A 20,253-nucleotide genomic window follows, 5' to 3' on the forward strand; every position below is an offset into this window, starting at 1 on the left:
GGGCATTTTTTCCTTACCTCCAGTGACGGAAATGTTAAATGTTTCATCTGCAGACAGCGGAGTGGCAGTCTCATCTTTTTTACTCTAATAGGCAGAAATGAATGTGATTTTAGAGTGGATTTGATAATGTATTTACATTAATCCATAACTGAGAAAACAAGATACACTGATATGCTTTCGTACCGTCATTTTCCTAAAAGGCCGCTAACTTATTGAAGAGCATTATTATGGATGCACATATATCACTAAGTGTTGTGTCAACAAAATTTCTTTTATCCTGCCGCAACCTGATGGATTGGGGGAAGAATCCCAGCCTGGTGACAAAACTGTGTGTATTTAGGACTGCAACCTTATGCACCCTTTATTGGGAGTAAGATCCGCTGAACTCAATGGGTCTTACTTTCAAGTCAATAGGTACAGGATTGGGCGCTACGTCATTCAGACGAAATGCCCAAATAACTAACCACTGTGTTGAGAGATCTATCGAGCTGTCCATTTCTAATGCAATTGACAAAATGCCCAGTGACTTCGAAAGGCAGGCCTCTTGAAGGACAGTATGTACAACTGAGTAATACAATTTGTATATTCCAGCTTTACAATGTGCATCAGAACACTCCAAAGCCCAGAGGGCAAAATGGAAAGGAAGTCTGCATTTGCCTTGCGGGGGTAGCATCCTTGTAGAGGGGATGATGCTAATCTGAGTAAAATCTTTCAGCGTATTTAATGTAGCCTATACATTCCTGGTTATTCTAATGGCAGACAAAGTGAAACCCAAACCTATTGCTCTTCTGCTCTGTTCACCATTAGCAGGGAAAGCCCATGTAATATGCATGGGGCTCGTATTTCCAAAGCCACTGGCCTCCTTCCCAAGACTGAGCAGCTTTGGAAATTTATGCTTCTTCCCCAGGCACCTCCATCCTCCCCACAAGCAATGGGGAGTTAAGAAGTGGGTATCCTAAAAAAAAGGTTTCCAGGCATTGCTGCCCCCTGGTGCATGTCAGTTCTCAAGGCCCATATCAAAAGAAAGTTAAAAGCTGTACTGTGCAACAGGAGGAAGAACCAGTGCCTAGCCTTCACAGGAAAAACATATAACCTGGGTTAATGGTTGCATTTACTCAAGCTGCAAATTTTGACTCTTTCTTTCCCCCCTCGGTGCAAGAGAATCTGGCTAATTTTTAGTGCAGAATATGCACAGCCTTGCACTCACATCCTTCTACAGGGAAGGTGGACCTTTTTCAGCCTATGGAACCAACCCTTCCTGGGGGGCAGAGGCAAGAGTGTGCAGAGCAAGTGCTGGGCACGATCAGAGGCAAAAGTGGGCAGGGCAATTAATGTAAATTTTACACATGTATACTGGTTTCTACAGAGACATCTCTCATCCACTTCTATCCTCCACTGTAATGCAAACAAGAGGTGTTATCGGGTGTTCCAGCATGGCAAAAACACTCAAGGAGGGTGTGACTGGGGAGGGGGTATAGCTTAGAGGGAGTTCCAACAAGGTCTAGAGCAGCCTTTCTCAACCTGTGGGTACCCGGATGTTGGACTACAACTCCCATCACCCCTAGCTAGCAAGGCCAGAGCTCAGGGATGATGGGAGTTGTAGTCCAACAACATCTGGGGACCCACAGGTTAAGAACCGCTGGTCTAGAGGGTCACATTCAGCCCTACAAGGCCTGAGATTCCCCATCCCTGCCCCACTCACTTTCCTGTCTATGAGTGCACATGATATACACATTGCAGAACAAACAGAATAGTTGGGAGTCAGTGACCAAGCACCCATATGTTTAGTACAGAAGAGAATGAATACCTCTCCCAAGAGCTGATCCTGAGCAGCCACACCTTCTTCGCCATCACTCTGCACTGGCTGGTCAGATTCCTCTAAAGTCTTTCCCACAGAAGAGGAAAAGATGTTTTCAAAGGTTTTAGGCAGAGGGAAAGACACCAAAGCAGTTAGAGCCAGCACCAAACAGTTCCCATTGTTAGTATAAACCTATGCACCCAATTAAAGACCAAAAGGCGACTTCTTTCTCGGCTTCCCTTTCCAAATCATCTCACACCCTGTGAACAAACGTTTGTCAAAATGTACAACTATATTGTATTTATTTCTGCATTAATTTCTCTAAGGACCTCTAAAGCAGGGGAAAAGGTTCTTCCCTTCTCCATTTTATTTTCACAACAGCCCTGCGTGGTCGGATGGGCTGCAAGCAGTGACTGTCCCAAGGTGAGCTTTGTGGCTGAATCCTGGTCTCCCGGACCCTGTTCCAGCACTCTAACCACTAGACCACACTGACTCTCAGATAGGAGGCTATTTTCAACCCACACACAGACAAAGGAATGGGTGGAAGGCAAACTCACAGAAGCGACAGTCAGGGATAAAAAAAAATACTCAAGATAAGGAGGGTAGCATAGTGGCAGAATGCATGTTATTTCCTTACGGGAAACCCTGTGCTATGAACCAGAAAGTTCAGCAGAAACTGCACGATCATTAGTAGCTGGCAAGATGCTATCCCTTGTTATTTGGAGAGAGAAATAATTTGCAGGCTTGCTTGAGGCTGTGCCTGCCATCACAGACAAACATCAACTTTGCTGACACTTTCCCTCAGTGTCGAAAGTGTCAATGTTATGAAAACTGTGTGGGTCAAACAAAACTATGTGGGTCTGCCTAAGATCCTAGATGCTGACTCTTAGTTCTTGATACAGGCTGGAATTGTGTTTCCTTAACCCAACATTATTCCGCCTGACTGTTAAGATCGTCAGCAGAGGCCCTGCTCCACATCCCTTACCGTCTAAAGTTCGGTGGGTGCGTACGCAATGCAGGGCCTTCTCAGAGGTGGCCCCTTGGCAGGCCCAAAACTTCCCTGCTCCCCCCTCTTGGTGTTGATGGCTTGTAAAGACCATCTCATTTCCATGGGCTTTTTGCAACTGCTTTTCTTCGCCTGCATTGGTTTGTGAGCGCTTCCTCCTATTACGGTTTTACAAGCCTTTATTGCTCACTTTCACTTATTTATCTTGAGGCGTTTTAGCTACATTTAGTTTTCAAAATAACTTTCTAATGAGCTGCCCCAGGTGCCTTTAGGCACAAGAGAGACACAGAGAGATGAATAAATAACGTACGGCTGCAGAAATGAGGTGCTACAGATGATTTAAAAGGGAGGCGAATTAGAACATTGAACGGGAAGGGGAGAGAGTGGACTAGAGAGGGGAAAGAGAGAAGGAGGAAAGCGATGCAGGAAAACAGAGGACTGGGATTAAGATTGAGGAGCAAATGGACTCGAGGCATAAGGAAAAGAAACACCAGGAAGTCATTATATTCAGTGTATCTGAAGAAGTGTGCATGCACACGAAAGCTCATACCAAGAACTAACTTAATTGGTCTTTAAGGTGCTACTGGAAGGAATTTTTTTTGTTTTGACTATGCAGACCAACACGGCTACCTATCTGTAACAGGAAGTCATTAGTAAGCAAAGCTCTTAGCGAAAGAACACACAGCTCCTTATTCAGCCTAGGTTTGGGTCATGTGGAGGTGCTGCAGCAACAAAACACTTAGAGAAAGATTTTCAAGGGTTTGAGGCTGTTTATAAAAGCTGGGAAAGCTGGTTATATTAGGCACTATGTATAGACCCTTGGCTTGCCCAAGTCTAAAGTGATTTCCTTACTCTGATCCACTCTTTGCTTCTAACCCTGCTGGAGAAAGTAGTTCCAGAATTTACAAAGCTTCGCTATTCCAACCAGCTTTCCTCAGTAGCACAAAACTGCAGCAGCACTGCAGTTCCTGTTCCTCTCAAGCCAGGATTTCGGAGAGATCTATGGCCTTCATTCTTCAAAGGTTTCCAGCAACCTTTTAAACATTATAGATTCAGAACTCAGGAGGGAAAAGCACTGGCTCTGTGGAGACAATGTGCAATAACTCTTTCCAGAGAAAGTAGGGAAGGTTAGTGAGATGTATTATTACACTGTCAAGACGCCCAACAACAACATAAAATGCTGCCGCAGAGGCCACATCAGAATTGTAAAGAACATTAATGGGGAGAGGGAGGAAGGGAGGCAGACCATAAAGACTTGGGTCAAGGTGGATTTATCTCCTGTGAATTGGGTTAATTGGAGTAATGAAAAAAGCAAATAACTCTTGCACAGTCTTTTTTTAAAAGGCTGAAGTTTTATTCTGCAATTAATATGAACCTTTACTGCCCGAAGTGCCACTTGTAAAATGCAGGTTAACATGATGGCAAGCTTGGCTTATTCATGCCTTTTTGAGCAAATACTAGGCTGCCAAAGAAATGACATTGCAGGAAAAGTGAACTACCGTATTTTTCGCTCTATAACACGCACCTGACCATAACACGCACATAGTTTTTAGAGGAGGAAAACAAGAAAAAAAAATATTCTAAACGAAACAGTGGATGTATGATTTTTGTGGTTCATGCTGTGGCCACAGACATGTGATCTGACGGTGAGTTTGGGGGTAGCCCAATGCAAAAATCCTGAGGATCCATGTGGATCCATGCTTTGTAACCACGTTTTTGCACCACTGCGGCCCCAGGCAACAGTGGGTGCGTGATTTTTTTGGTGCAAGCTGTAGCCATGGACATGCTATGTGATCTGATGGTGAATTTGGGGTGACCCAGTGCAAAAATCCTGAGGATTCATGTGGATCCGTGCTTTGTAACCAGGCTCTCTGTCCCTCTCTTCTCCCCACTCAGTGGCTCTTCTCCCGCTTTGCTGTTTCAAAGCGAGCCACGGAGGAGGGAAGGAAGGGGAACCATGGATCCTCTGCTCACGACTGCAGCAGATCCCCCTGCCATCAGTAGGCATTCGCTCCATAACACGCACAGACATTTCCCCTTACTTTCTAGGAGGAAAAAAGTGAGTGTTATGGAGCAAAAAATACGGTAAGTTCCAAACTCCATCCCATTTGCATAATAAAGGTAAAGGTAAAGGTACCCCTGCCCGTACTGGCCAGTCTTGACAGACTCTAGGGTTGTGCGCCCATCTCACTCAAGAGGCCGGGGGCCAGCGCTGTCCGGAGACACTTCCGGGTCACGTGGCCAGTGTGATGAAGCTGCTCTGGCGAGCCAGCGCAGCACACGGAACGCCGTTTACCTTCCCGCCAGTAAGCGGTCCCTATTTATCTACTTGCACCCGGAGGTGCTTTCGAACTGCTAGGTTGGCAGGCGCTGGGACCGAGCAACGGGAGCGCACCCCGCCGCGGGGATTCGAACCGCCGACCTTTCGATCGGCAAGTCCTAGGCGCTGAGGCTTTAACCCACAGCGGCACCCGCGTCCATTTGCATAATAAAACCTTGCATTTGTTTCCTTACCTCATCTGGTTCTCTACTATGAAGACTCTCTTTATGGAGAGCTAAAGAAATCTGAAGGGAAGGAAAAAGAATTATGGATTATCTTGGAGGGGAACCTTCAAATCTCCCAACTGCCAGCTTTTTTTTTCTGCAACACTTTCCTCTGCTTATTGAAGGACCTCTTCTATCACATGTCAATCTAGTATTTAAAAAAGCTGTTTCAAAGACTGGCACACATATTTTTAAAGGCTATTTCTATTTAGTATGTCAATCTGGCCTTTACTTGTCAAGAGAAAGCAAATGATATGAATGAGCAGGGTATTAAGGTACATTGGAGACTCAACCACCTCTGTATAATGAAAACCTTTTAGTTCATTTCTATTTAATTTTTTAAAAAACAATACCCTACATTAAAAACCCCAAGGCTGTTTACAACACATAAATATCAACAAACAAATTCCATTAAAAGCCAGTGAGGTGCCAGCCATCCAGTTCTATACACAGAATTATTGATGACTGACCATGCCTACAGCTTCATAAAAAAACATTGTGCCTGGGGTGGTGTACAATTATTATTATTATTATTATTATTATTATTATTATTATTATTATATCATTAGCATTTACCTTTTTTCGTAAGTCATCTTTCCTGAAGCCCAGGAGTTCCAAGCATTTGCCACGTGAATCCTCTTCGAAATGCACCTTTTAAAAAAAATGTTAGGAAAAAGGAAGCATGTAGAAAACAGAGATTTCATTTTTATTTCCTTTCCCACAACGTCTACCATCCTGCACCTCCCATTCTGCACAATTAACAGTTGCAAAGCAAACCTGGTGAATTTGCAGCAAGATGCTAACGAAACCCTGAATTCCCTTGTTTTTCTGCGAGGAGGAAGGACTGCAATGGAACATTAAGCAGAGCGGTATAAAGAATTGTGTGTTTTAAGGGCAGTCCATGCTAAAAAGCAGGGAGAGCCAACGTTGTGCCTTCCAGATGTGGGTGGACTACAACTCCCATCATCTCTCACCATTGGCGATGTTGCCAAGCAAGAACATGGCAGAAGAACAGCTCTGCAGGATCAGGCCAAAGGCCAGCATCTGGTCTACCATCCTGTTCCCACAGTGGCCAACCAGAAGCCCAGAAGTATGACCTGAGTGCACTCTACTGTACTTGAGATCCCCAGCAACTGGCCTTCAGAGGCATACTGCCTGTGACAATAGGTAGAACATGGCCATTTCGGCTTGTAGCCACTGATAGCCTTATCGTGCACAAATCTGTCTAGTCCTCTTTTAAAGGCATCCAAGTTTGTGGTCATTACTAGCAAAGCACTGGGTTTTTAAGGTGACAGGGAGCTAATGCACCGTCAAAAAATCTAAGATTACCTTTAAGAAAGACCACACGTTCCTCTCAAAGTCACTCTTGGCAGCATCGATTTTCTTCTGGCAATAGTTGACAAACGCTTCTGCCTGCACAGCCTCCTGCAGCTGATCGGAGCGGCTCAGGAATTCCTTTTCGGTGACAACTTGGCTGACGTAGACGTGGTACTGATGCTGAGGATGCTCTGCTCCTTGCTGCTGGGGCTTGCTGTTCTCAAAGGTAACTAGCTTTCCGCCAAACTGGAATTCAAGGGCAGCACAGATACCGTTTAGGCAAGAGTTTCAAATCCATTACCATCAAGATCTATGCTTAGTTTTAATACACACGCTCAAAAGAAAAGAAGGTTCTGAAGATCTGAGGTTTGCTTTAAAGCAGACGTTTGACAGGGGTGGGTGAGTTGCAAACTAACGTTGCAGTGTAGACTTGTGAAGATGCTGTGCCAGGGACGGAGGGCCACTTCTGGCTCAAGGGAAAGAATCCAGGGGCCACATGCCTGAGCCAAAGGTAATACTACTACTACTACTAATAATAATAATAATAATAATAATTTATTATTTATACCCCACCCATCTGGCTGGGCTTCCCCAGCCACTCTGGGCAGCTTCCAAAAAAATATTAAAATACCGTAATACATCAAACATTAAAAGCTTCCCTAAATAGGGCTGGGCTGCCTTCAGATGTCTTCTAAAAGTCTGGTAGTTGTTGTTCTCTTTGACATCTGGCGGGAGGGCGTCCCACAGGGCAGGTGCCACTACTGAGAAGGCCCTTTGCCTGGTTCCCTGTAACTTGGCTTCTCGCAGTGAGGGAACCGCCAGATGGCCCTCGTAGGCAGAGCAACAGGGACAAGTTTTACCTGGTTTCTACATGTACCTCTCCGTGTCCTCAATCCAGACAAGAGCCATGACCAAAATTCAAAGACACATTCTAGCTAGGCATTCTAGCTAGGCATGCTCCAATCAAGGAGGATGGAAAGCAGGGTTACTGAAAGATGTGTCCTGGGAAGAATTTGGAGGAGCAGGCGGAGAAGCCTGGAGGGTCACATTTGGGCCCTGGACCTGAGGTGCCCCACCCCTTATTTATTGCTGAAACGGGCAGAGTTTGCATGGGAAAAAGTGCACACACCTATAAGGGGCTCCTGGTCTCTTAACAAGGGGAGGGAAAGCAGAGGACTGTCCACTGGAGCCATGTCACAATTTTGAGCACATAGCTTAAAAACACACACATGAACTCTCCACCATGAGAAAGTATAGGAATTAAGTGACATATTTTGGGGCTTAGTTAATCAATATATTTACCCCATTCTCTTAACAGATGTAGAACTAATAATAAAAGAAGTAACAACACCTCACCAGTTATAGAAGGTGTGACCTTTTTCTGAACCAAGAGACAGATGAAAGCAGATGCTCTACCTATAATTGTTTGTCCCTAGCAAGTCTATCACACTTTGTCAGCTGAAGATCTAATTTCACGGCAGTATTTGAACGGGGCTTAACACCACAGACACATTATACTGAGTGCTGGTTGTGTGATTACTTCATCACAAGGGGAACATGATATACCGCATATCCTCGATTTTAAACTTCACAAAGGAGCAGAATAACACTTTCATAGAACAGCCAACTCAGAAGAGGGTTAAACAGCCCACCCCATTAGAGTGCAATTAGGATTCCACTTACTGAAAAAGATGCACCGACAGGTCGGCGAATCCACTTGGGTGGCTTCTTCAAGGGCAGGATTCTGCTCTGTGGAGTGGTCTGCTGTGGGAGCTGCAATGGAGGAAGTGTCTGCCCTGTTCCAAATGGATCGAGATTACCAAAGGAGGACGAGAGCTTTTGAAAAGGAGAGAGAGAAAGAGAAAGACAGATGGGTCTAAAACTCATGCGCATTATCACCACTCCTGTTTACCCAACCAGTTATCAATTCTTGGGCTTGCTTCTTGGGAGTTTAATTTGTTTGTATATTCAAGGGGTGGATTAGAAGCCCATCTGAGCTGCAAACTGTTCCTGTCAATAACTGTCATCTGTCCATACGAAAAAAGAACATGATTGTTCTGTTTCGCAAGCAGGATGCACAGCTTCATAGCAAACCACACCACCATTTTATAATAAAAAACCTTCTAAAAAGTTAGCTCCAAGGTGCCACCAAACAATTTTCTCTCTCTCTTTAACCCTACAAATAGGACTCCTCTCAGGAGAACAGTCTCTGCCTGTGTACAGAGACTCCAACAGTAACTTTTGACAGCCAAAGCAATTTTAAAAAAGTATTTCATCATGTATTGCAAACATCTGTCTTCCGTCAATTTGATATGCAGTGTTTTGTTTTAAATACCTTGTCTGCTTGCTTCTGTCGCAGGCTGTCAGTGCTTCCTCCCATTATCGAGTAAACGCTGATCCTCCCATCAAAAGAAGCAGCGGAGAGAAGAGCAGGGTTCCTGGGACACCACTGGACGTCAAAGCACCACTGGGTACTGGTCGGAAGCTCATACAACACCTGTATCCAAAACCAAACATATTACAATAACAATGACGGAGACCTAAACGGCTTAAGAAGGACCACTCAGCCACATCCAGAAAGCTAGTTTGGAGACAAAAGCTAATTCTGCCTCGTTCTGCTCCGAGTGCAAAGTTTGTGCACTCTTTTTGCAATAGCCAAACAAGAAATGTCTCTCCATTTCAAAAGCTTGCAAGCAAGTGTTCAATCAGTACCTCTCCTGTGTTTGGATTGGAGCAAAGAATTTTAGCATCCTTTCCACAGCTCAGCAACAGTTCGGGATCCGCCATACTCCAAGCTATTGTCAAAATGCCCCTGTGAAAGAAGTTGCAACCAATGAAGCCTTTGTAAAAGTTGAAAACAAAGTCTGAAATACCTGCAGTATTTTTATTTTTTTAGAAAATATTTAAATACATTTATTGTACATCGGAATCTATAAACACGCAATACAATACGTATATCAAACAATACCATACATACATATCTACAAAACATACATTACCTATATACATACCCAACATGAACACACCTACCATGAATTGACCTCCAACCATTCTCATTGTGCTAGTTTACATATATTTAATATGCACACATTTCATTTTGGATGTTCGATTCTTCCAAATATTTTCCAAGCTAAGTTCATTATATTCTCTTTATTTCTAGATTCATTCACTGTCTGTCAGGGGATCTACCTTCTCCACATAGTTTTTAAGAGATTCTTTATAGATAGTCCATTCCTTATTATCGTTTTGTAAGGTGTTTCCTCTTACTCTCCCTGTTGATTTAGCAATGCGTAAGTATTCAATCGTTTTTGCTAAGTGGTCTGTTTTTGTGGGGACATTATTAATCCACATAGCAAACTGCTGCTAGCAATGAAGGAGGATGGCGTTAGCATTTTCAACATCTGCCAACCACCCAGCCAGTCAGATCTGCGAGAGACCAAAGATATGAATATACCTTGCATGGCTTTCTAGAACACGAAGCGGAGAAGATGCAAATCGGAGGTCCCACATCTGGATTACAGGCAGCCTGTCGTCTTCCGAAGCCAGAACCATTTGTGTAGCGACATCAGGATGCCAGGCCAGCCCTGAGCAGTGCATCTGAAATTGTACAACCAGTGCTCAAATAGCAACATCAAGCAGGCTTAAAAGAAACCAGACCGCTGCCTTCTTTCCAAGACCTCCTTTGCACAGCTCTCTGCCAGTGCTGCTACCTCTGCGCTGGGCTGGGCACATGTAAAAGCTTTTGCCCATGTGGTTGGTCGCTCCCAAACCAGATGCAGACATACCATACAAGCACGCTCATGCCCCTGTATTAGCACAGGATGCATTGCAACATTTTGCAGTGGGTCCCACTTCCCTTTACCCTAATTTTGCAAGTACAGCCAATGGCCCATCTAGTCCAGCATCCTGTTGTCACTGGGGTCTATCAGATCCCTTTGAGAGACCTGCAAGCAGGGCCTGCGACTCATCCATACTGTATTTATGAATGGGCCAGCTCACAACCTGAACAGGCCAAAGATGGAGAGAACAGGCATGCATGCATACCCCCTTCTCCACGCATGTAACAAAACACAGACGATTCATACCCTCTGCCACATGTGAATAGGCCAAATTTACAGGATTTTTCCCTGTACAAGAGGTGGGGGAGCAGAAAGATTGTGCAATGCACACAAGTAGAGCGCTTCATTAACTTTTATCTTTTTGGGCTGACCTTCAGGGTTACTCCTCCCAAGGGGAACATTTTTTGCAGCTCATTGCTTTCTGAGCAACCTGGGAAGAGGGAAGGGGGAGAGACATGCCAGTGGTGGGAAGTTCCAGAGGCAGAAGTGGGTGGGAGTCTGAAATTTAACAGGGCACTAAGCTAGTTTTGAAGTGGGACGCGGGTGGCACTGTGGGTAAAAGCCTCAGTGCCTAGGACCTGCCGATCGAAAGGTCGGCGGTTCGAATCCCTGCGGCGGGGTGCGCTCCCGTCGCTCGGTCCCAGCGCCTGCCAACCTAGCAGTTCGAAAGCACCCCTAAGTGCAAGTAGATAAATAGGGACCGCTTACTGGCGGGAAGGTAAACAGCTTCGTCACGCTGGCCACGTGACCCAGAAGTGTCTCCGGACAGCGCTGGCCCCCGGCCTCTTAAGTGAGATGGGCGCACAACCCTAGAGTCGGACACGACTGGCCCGTACGGGCAGGGGTACCTTTACCTTTACTTAAGCTAGTTTTGATACACTCTATCCTCCATTCAGACAAGCAAGAGGCAAATCAAGGCAGAAACACTCAGAAGAAGCAGAGCCTGGGGCGGGGCAGCAGCTGTGGCCTGGAGAAACCCCCAGGGGCCAAGTAGAGAGGCTTGGGGGCCACATGTAGCCTCTGGGTCCAAGGCTCCCTACACTTCCTCTACGAACATGGGGAAGGAAGGCAGGTGCCCACACCTCAGAAGGAAATTTTCAACCAGCCTTAACAAATACTCGACTGGCGTGAGTGCCCACAACAAACTGGCTGAATAGTTACCCGGTTACTGTGGTCGCTGACTTTGATGATAGGTTCATTCTTCCTGAGATCCCACACTGTAGCACGGCCACTAGGGCTTGCAGAAGCCAAGATATGCTGGACTTGCCTGTTCCAAGCAATGCAGCTTATGTCTTCGGGAGGCTGTGGGAAACAGAACCCGCCATCAGTTTCTCATTCTACGGCACTAAAATATGCAATGTCTGGCAGACCTTTCTTATTATTAAGCTCTTCAAAAACTTGGCAAACCTCCATTGAAAATGACAATAAAAACTGTTTCCCAATCTTGGGTCTCCAGCTGTTTTGGGACTACAACTCCCATCATCCCTAGCTAGCAAGACCAGTGGTCAGGGATGATGGTAGTTGTAGTCCCAAAACAGTTGGAGACCCAAGGCTGGGAAACACTAGTTTAACCTATTATCCTTAGTTCTCACTTTAAATGAGTTGTACCTGAGGCTCAACTCAAGTTCACACACACATCAATCAGTAATAATTTTAGCCTGTCATTTACTCAATAAAGCAGCCAGCTATCCTAAGTTTCATGGTTAATCAGTTCATCTCTACAATGTCCAAGCACTTTTCAGAAGGATGTATCATCACACAATTACAGTGGTACCTCGGGTTACATACGCTTCAGGTTACATACACTTCAGGTTACAGACTCCACTAACCCAGAAATATTACCTCGGGTTAAGAACTTTGCTTCAGGGTGAGAACAGAAATCGCGCGGCAGCAGTGGGAGGCCCCATTAGCTAAAGTGGTGCTTCAGGTTAAGAACTATTTCAGGTTAAGAACAGACCTCCAGAACAAATTAAGTACTTAGCCCGAGGTACACTGTACAGGTTTCTCAAAAAGCTTTACATGATTCTAAGATGTTTCCTTCCACCAAAAGGATCTTAAGTAGGGGAGGAGAACTTGTAAATCTCCAAATGTAACTGGACATCCAACCTCCATCACTTGACCATTGGCCCCACTAGCAGGGGCTGATGGAAGTTTGAGTTTGAGGATGCCTGAGGACCACAGGCTCCCCATCCCCAATTATAATCAGACTGTAAGATGACAATCGCCTCATTCTCTCACCAACCAATCAAATGGTTTTAAGACCTGGGCAAAATATGTGTCTTGTACCTGAGTCTTGGCTCCTGGAGTCATAGGCGTTGCAAAATTGTTCAAGTCCCATATGTAGATCTCAGACTCATTTGCACCAGAGGCAACTAGGTTTGTCTATAAAACAGAGAACACACACACACTCAGGTCCATGCAATAAGGACTGAATATCACCTCAAGTGCTGCTATATTAGGCACTATGATTAATGTGCAGAAAGAAAGATCTAACCTGGAAGAGGTTGACATCCAGAGCTCTAACAGGCCCCGTGTGCTTGTCTTTCTGCGCAATCACAACTTCCTCTTCACCTGCCAATATTTTAGCTGGGTCATACAAAATGATGTTTCCGTTTTCGCCGCCGGCAATGAGTACCCCCGAAAGATCCCCATCAGATGTCATTCTGTGAGGACCCCATATCAGTTTGTGATACCTGCAAAACAATGTAAGAACGTGAGAAGAGGTCTGCTGGATCAGGCCAAAGACCCCTCTAGCCCAGCACTTTGCATTCAGTGCAAAGTAATTCAATACAACGGTCTTAAGTAACCAAGCCAGACACCTCCAAACACAATGCAAGCAGCCGAGAGAAGCACAGTGTTTTTGCTGTTTGACATTAAATCGGCCATGAAAGATTCATGGACTCTGTTCAAAATCGACAAGAGGAGAAGCATAATCTTTTGCATCTATGGACACCACCCAAGCCACTTTGTTCTGAGAAGCAGCCATTCTTAGCTCAGCACAAGTGCTGCTCAAGCAGTAAACAGGTAGAATTATTCCCATTAGCTGAATGTACACTCAGGACAATTGTAGTTCTAGCAGAAGGAAATGCAATAGCAGCAAGGAAGGAATTCAAGGCCACCTTTACAAATAAAGGCCACCATTCAGGGCTTTTCTGCAGGGCCAGGAGCCTTGGTACATCATAGGAACATAGGATATACAGCCCAGGAATAAGGAAATTGGCCCTCCAGGTCTTGAAAGACTACAGCCAAAGGGGGTTTGAATCCAGAAATTGATATGATCCCTGTTGTGACCTCTGTGCTTAGGAGGCCAGGGAGCCAGCCAGAGCAGTACAGTCTACCTACCCATGACACAACTGTTCTGTGCCTAAGCATGTTGCTTTTGCCAACATCTTCTTTCTCCCTCTCGCCTCCAGGGACCAGCAAGAACAGGAGACACAGCAAGGACAGTAAGGCCCAGCTCTGTGTAGGGCTTCCTCTCTCTGCTGCAGCATGGAGGATCAGTCACTGCTGAGTTATGCCCAAATGCACAGTGGCATGACAATGAAGCTGTGTGCTTTCTAGTGGGCAAAGGACCTTGAGGCTGGATGTAAGCCACTAACAAACTTGGACAGGCGAGACGGATGGGAACTGAAGTCCAAAACAATTAGAGGGCGCCAGTTTGGCGAGAGCTGGTTTATCATGGCATAAACTATCAGGAGAAAAAAACCTCCAGATCTTGAAAGCTGTGCCCCTTTGATTGCTAATACTCACATCCTGAGCTTTTCATTTACATAAGCAGATAGACAGTTTTTAAAGTCTGCACATACCTATGAGTGGATGAGAAAGTAGCACAGGACTTCATATCCAGCGATGGGTCAGTCAGGTCAAGTTCAAATATTTCCAGGGAAGCACTGGTACTGAAGCTTGCATCTAACTGCTGAGCAGATGTACCTGCAGAGACATGTCAAACGCCTTACTACTGATGTACTGTAAACATAACACTTGGGAAGCCCAAAACAACCTCACACACTTAAGGGAAGAGATAAAACCGAATACAGTTTTTAAAAACCTATTTTTAAAACAAGCAAACACATCCCCATCAGATTTTGAATCTTTTTGCTGTTTGTGACATTACAAAACCTCCCTTTTTATACACCAGTTGTGGAATTTCTCTTGCCCTTAATAACGTTGGGAATTGGCAAGGAAAAGAAAGGATTTTAGTGCACCACAGTATAGTGTGGTGCTGAAGCCCTGCACAAGCCCACTGACTCTATTAAGTCTGCAATCCTGTGCACACTTAACTGGGTTTGAGCCACATAGAACACAGTTCAATGAACTAAACAGGTTTACATATCTAGGAGTCTGATTCAATAGCTATGAAAAATAAGTGGATTTGAAATGTACAGAGGCAATGTACCTCTAAATACCAGCTGCTAGGGCTAAACTAGAGACTAAGGCTGTTGCCTTCACGACAAGCTTATGAATACACAGAGATACCAGCTGCTGCTGAGAAGATGAACACAGATGGATGCTGGTCTCATACAGCAAAGCAAATCTCAAATTCACATTTAGTGCAAGTTCAAGCTAAGTGTTGTAAGTTATTTGGAGACCTTTGGTCTCCAATTAACAAGTAATAAGTAACAACTACAACAACTTGAAAAAGCCAGAACAAAAGCCCCAAACAAATACAGGCAAGGGCTTTGATTTACAGGTAAACCTTTTCTTCTTTGGGATGTGATTTTTATTTTTTTCTGCAGGCTATTCTCACCATCTTTCAGCATTCAGAAGAGGAGCATTTTAATGAGGGCTCAAAAAGCATTCAAAATCCCTAAGTGGCTGGCATCAGAACTAAAGTGCCATGTCTGCAGACATCTGAATTAATATTTCAAATGTAAGTATACTAGTATCAGATTTCTAAATGACCAGGTGACTGAGATTTTCCTCAACTGGGAGCTTCAACTGAAGCCGAAAGGCTGGCTCTAGAGTGCCCCTATCCATAAAGGGCAGGAGTCCTACCACTTGCAGAGGAGAGTTCTGCTCATGGGACCTCTGGATCCAACACATGATACTTTCACATTTCAATGAAATAACTCACCAGTCGCCAAGTAGATGGGGTGGTGGTGAGATGGACTCCATGCCTGCATGGCAGTACGGTCTATCTCTTTTAGCTTCATCCTGCTGAGAAAGTACAATACACAGACAGCATCACTACATGAGAAGGTGAGAAACTGGACAAAAATGAAGATTTCACACACTCTGCTCTTAACCCAAAACTGTTCGGAGGAGGCAATATTTAAATCCTTCTGATTGGAAGAATAAAAAATAAAGTGCATGTCTGTGTCAAAGTAGTCTTCAGAATATTCACCAATACAGTGGTACCTCTACTTGCAAATGTGATCCGTTTTGGGGCGCCGTTCACACTCCGAAAAGTCCGTAAGTAGAGCGCGCTACTGCACTTATGCGATAGATTGTTTCTACGCATGCACAAAGCGCGCAGATCACTTCTGCGCGTGCGGCGACCCAGAAGCAAACACTTTCGGGTTTGCCGTGTTCGTAACCTGAAAAGCCGCAACGTGAAGCAAACGTAACACGAGGTATGAATGTATTAAGAAAATAAATCCTAGACGAGTTTAAATCAGTAGACCACAGTGGTGGCTCCTCGCTTGTGGAATGCTCTTCCTAGGGAGTTCATATTCTGTTCCAACTGCTCTGGCCTGAAGTCAGCTTGGGTCTGGAGTAAGCAAAGACTCAGAAAACTGTCTAAGATGAAGGCTATAATGCAGCTCATAAACAAACAAACAAACACACCTAATCCACACATTGCACTCCGATTTCTTCGCTGTCCTCCTCACAAACAGCTTCATTCAAAACCAGAAATTCTTGCATGGCTCAGTACCAACAGGGCATGTGGCTCTGAAGCTCTATATATGAAACTGACAGTGACGTTCTCCTGTTCATTTTTGATTAGCAGCAAGCTGCCAAACAAATTGTGGTTGGTTATGGCTTCTTTGAAACCAGTTGAGTAGAAACCATGGTTTATGAAGCTAGCTTGTTTTAACAAACCATAGTTAACATTAACCACAGTTTAAGGATCAGATAGAATGCTAAACTGTGGTTAAGCAAAGGCAGAAGCAAGAGCTTGCACATTCCTTCTAGTGGCCATGCCAGGTGACACAATGCAACATCAAATGAGCATTAAAATACTGTAGATAAAGGTTTTTGTTAATGTAATCTGTTCTGTGAACGTAACCCATGCATAAGTGGGGAGACACCTGTATGAGAAAGGGGATTTTGACTAAAACTTCAGGAAGAACTTTCTGAGAGTTAAGAGCTGTTTGATAATGGAACGGACTCCCTTGGGAGCTTGTAGACTCTCCCTTAGCTGGAGGTTTTTAAGCAGAGGTTGGGTGACCACCAGAGATGGATGCTTTAGTTGAGATTTCTGCACTGAAGGGGGTTGGATTAAGATGACCCTCGTGGTCCCTTTCAACGCTATGATTCTATAGAATGCTGGCATGCACTCATTTATAAGAAGAAACTGCAAGCAAGTTCTGGAATACTGTACCGTTATCCAAATTTCCACCTCCAGACCTCCACCTAAGTACCAGCGAAAAGGACAACGTGGCCCTCACTCTGATGGCCAACTGCCTAGAATTTTGTTCCAACCACAGCTTCCTCTTAAAACGCTTTAACTAAAACCTTAAACTGGAACTGTGTGATCATGCCACAAAAGCTTTAATTAGAACTAGAAACAAGCTAAAAGAAGAAAGTGTAAAACAGAAAGTACCGCAAAACTTTCAGATAAACATCTCTCAAGAAACTACCGTACTTTCGAGGATTATTTGCCAACTGCTCAAACTGATATCATCAATATTGAGTCTCCCAACTCCTTTTTGCTGTCTCCTAACCAGAAACCCAATAATTCTTATAGGAGCACAGCACTGAAGGAAAGGATTCATTTTTAAAAGAACTATGTCTTGTGTGAATGTAGTCCCTGCAACAGCCTTTTTCCATAGCAAGGAAACTGAAGTGACTGTAACCCAGCTGTGGAATGCTCTAACCACAGAGGCTCATCTAGTGCCCATGTTGTGGTCTTCTTGGTACCTGGTGAACAAACTTTTGATTTTCCCTTGCTTTTCTCTACTGGTGCCTTTTCAATACTGTGTACCAACACTGTTCTCTGTGATTGTTTTTTAAAAACAACACAGGCTAATCTCTCGCTCAGTGTTTGATATTCCCTGGGTACAAAGTTGGCGACTGACATCTCCATCGAGCCAGTTTAAAAACCTCTGTCTCAGTCCACAGTTAATTCCATTTCCGTTTATACTGTATGAGTTTCTCCTTCTTGCACAAAGGGACAAGTGAACTGTTGTAAGAGCAAGCTAAAAGTCAAGCAATATAGTTGAGATCATAGAATTGTAGAATTGTAGCACTGTCTTATATATCTGTGTTTCTGACATTGCTCTAGCTCATTTGTCCAGCTTCTGCTGGTTTAAACATCGTACATGTTGTGCGTAATCTATCAAAATCCTGTGTGCTCTTATGCTAAGAAAGTTGAGGCAATACAATATGTTATGTGTTCTCTGGTACCAATCCCGCAACAGCTAACCACACCACTTCTTCATTTTAAGTACTGTACAGCTTTTAAAGTCACACTTCCTGAAACGAAGAATTTTCAACAAATCATGCAACAGGAATCTAAGTGTGATCTGCAGCACTAGTCTATACAGTGAAAATGGAAGTTGATCTGGAGCCAATAAAGAAATATCATTTGGAAGCGACCATAGCATCTTAAATATTCGCTTTTCTTTAATAGTGGCTGTTCCTAATTCTGCACATGCCCACTTCTTCTTCAACTTGTGCATGGACAGCCAGTATGCTGCCTTTATTTGGATGTTAGATTATGACAGGCCAGGGTTCAAATCTCCATTCAGTCATGAAGCTCACTGGGTGAGCAGCCTAAACTACCTCACAGGCTTGTTGCTAAAATACAGTGGGGAAGTCAAGAACCATGTCCACTACCTTGAGCTTCTTGGAGGAAGGATTGTGTATAAAAACAATGAATAAATAAAATATTACTTTTGTCCGCTTAGTGCTGGACAAATTGCAAGTCCTCCAAAGAATTCAGAAAAATAATACAGTACTGGAGAGATATTTCCATTACTGAACTTTCAAAGTATCACTGCAGCCTTGTCTCAAAGGAGTTTACAACCTTCCACGGTGTCCAGCTACAAAGAAAGCTATTACTTGGCACTGTAACCTTTGATACTAACACAGCACCAAAGGAAGTGCTGCCTCTCATTAAGAGAGATTAATAGGAAAAAGGGACCCAAGGTTACTGGTATCTCTTGAAATCTGTGGTCTTCAAACTTTGCAGACTTGGAACCTGCCTTTAATCCAAACATGCATTTGGGAACCCATTTGTTAATTTTTAATCATCTATTTGTATGGCAGTAACACTGCTGTTGTGACCCAACCTAGCTCAGGCTTGCAACTCAGTACTGGATCCCAATTTACCAGCTGAAGATCACTGATAAGCCACCGTGGTTAAGAAGCAGATCTTTCCTAAGAAAATACAAGCCTGCATGCAAACCCTCTTGCTACCAACTGCAAATACAAAATCAATGCCACATACGCAAGATTACACTCTTGTTGTTCCATGGTAATTAATCCAAAACTAACAAGACTCCTAGGGACGCGGGTGGCGCTGTGGGTAAAAGCCTCAGCGCCTAGGGCTTGCCGATCGAAAGGTCAGCGGTTCGAATCCCTGTGGCGGGATGCGCTCCCGTTGCTCGGTCCCAGCACCTGCCAACCTAGCAGTTCGAAAGCACCCCCGGGTGCAAGTAGATAAATAGGGACCGCTTACTGGCGGGAAGGTAAACGGCGTTTCCGTGTGCGGCTCTGGCTCGCCAGATGCAGCTTTGTCACACTGGCCACGTGACCCGGAAGTGTCTCCAGACAGCGCTGGCCCCCGGCCTCTTGAGTGAGATGGGCGCACAACCCTAGAGTCTGTCAAGACTGGCCCGTACGGGCAGGGGTACCTTTACCTTTACCTTTAACAAGACTCCTAATTTTTGTATTAACATACATTACGATCTGCCACTCAACAACTTAACACTGAAATGTGTGTTTATCTGTGATATTACTAGCAGCCCCATATCCAAAAAACTGCAGCTTTGAAAGGTTCAGCCCACCATCTTGATTCAAAATGGTATCCTACTGTATCCAAACATAGATGACAACATGCTGCTTGACCCAGGAACCAATGTGCAAAATTTGATTACAATACTGTATTATAAAAGATGTCCAAACTCATGCAGAAAAACAACTTTCCAAAATTCAGTGGAGGTAGCAATTAACATTTTGCCATTTGATCACTAGCCTTATCTTTGGTGTGCCCTCCAAGGGTGGTAGATATTCTAAATTAAGTGGTCCTGAATAAAAGTGCCACTTTGTGTACAAAACACTAGGAAAGTGCCACTTTGTGTACAAACAGTAGGAAAACTATTCTGGGTGGAAAATATCAGTGACACGCTCAAGATCGCCGAGAGATTTTAAACACAATAATCAACTGACTCTACACCTTCCAGTATGTATTTCAAGACAATCGGAGAATAGGCTAAAACTTAAATCTGAAGGTCTTTGCCATGGTACACTAGCTGTAGAAGATGGCACTTTATGCAATATTTCAGGGGTGGCCAAATCCCACATCACCCCCTTTGATTTCCCTAACTTAGATTTCCCCTAAAAGCTCAAAAAACTTTGACTTC

General features: G+C 44.3%; 1 protein-coding gene across 18 annotated transcripts in view; it reads right to left on the reverse strand.

The window, feature by feature from the left end:
* SEC31A (SEC31 homolog A, COPII component) overlaps positions 1-20,253 on the reverse strand; it is a 61,689-nt gene that overhangs the window by 32,385 nt on the left and 9,051 nt on the right. For 12 of the 18 annotated variants that reach the window (XM_028743732.2, XM_028743736.2, XM_028743731.2 and 9 more), the window contains 14 exons: positions 15,579-15,661; positions 14,311-14,434; positions 12,999-13,197; positions 12,791-12,886; positions 11,666-11,806; positions 10,120-10,262; positions 9,378-9,477; positions 9,001-9,162; positions 8,349-8,501; positions 6,678-6,911; positions 5,925-5,999; positions 5,319-5,369; positions 1,808-1,885; positions 18-84 (listed from right to left, as the gene is read on the reverse strand). In XM_028743732.2, coding sequence (XP_028599565.2) covers positions 18-84; positions 1,808-1,885; positions 5,319-5,369; positions 5,925-5,999; positions 6,678-6,911; positions 8,349-8,501; positions 9,001-9,162; positions 9,378-9,477; positions 10,120-10,262; positions 11,666-11,806; positions 12,791-12,886; positions 12,999-13,197; positions 14,311-14,434; positions 15,579-15,657 — 1,702 coding nt within the window. In that variant the 5' untranslated portion in view covers positions 15,658-15,661. The remainder of the gene's footprint in view (positions 1-17; positions 85-1,807; positions 1,886-5,318; positions 5,370-5,924; positions 6,000-6,677; positions 6,912-8,348; positions 8,502-9,000; positions 9,163-9,377; positions 9,478-10,119; positions 10,263-11,665; positions 11,807-12,790; positions 12,887-12,998; positions 13,198-14,310; positions 14,435-15,578; positions 15,662-20,253) is intronic. The other 6 variants (XM_028743738.2, XM_077933778.1, XM_077933779.1 and 3 more) reach the window with 2 other exon arrangements.

The sequence above is a fragment of the Podarcis muralis genome, chromosome 9 (genome assembly GCF_964188315.1).
Source record: "Podarcis muralis chromosome 9, rPodMur119.hap1.1, whole genome shotgun sequence".
NCBI classification, from domain to species: Eukaryota; Metazoa; Chordata; class Lepidosauria; order Squamata; family Lacertidae; genus Podarcis; species Podarcis muralis.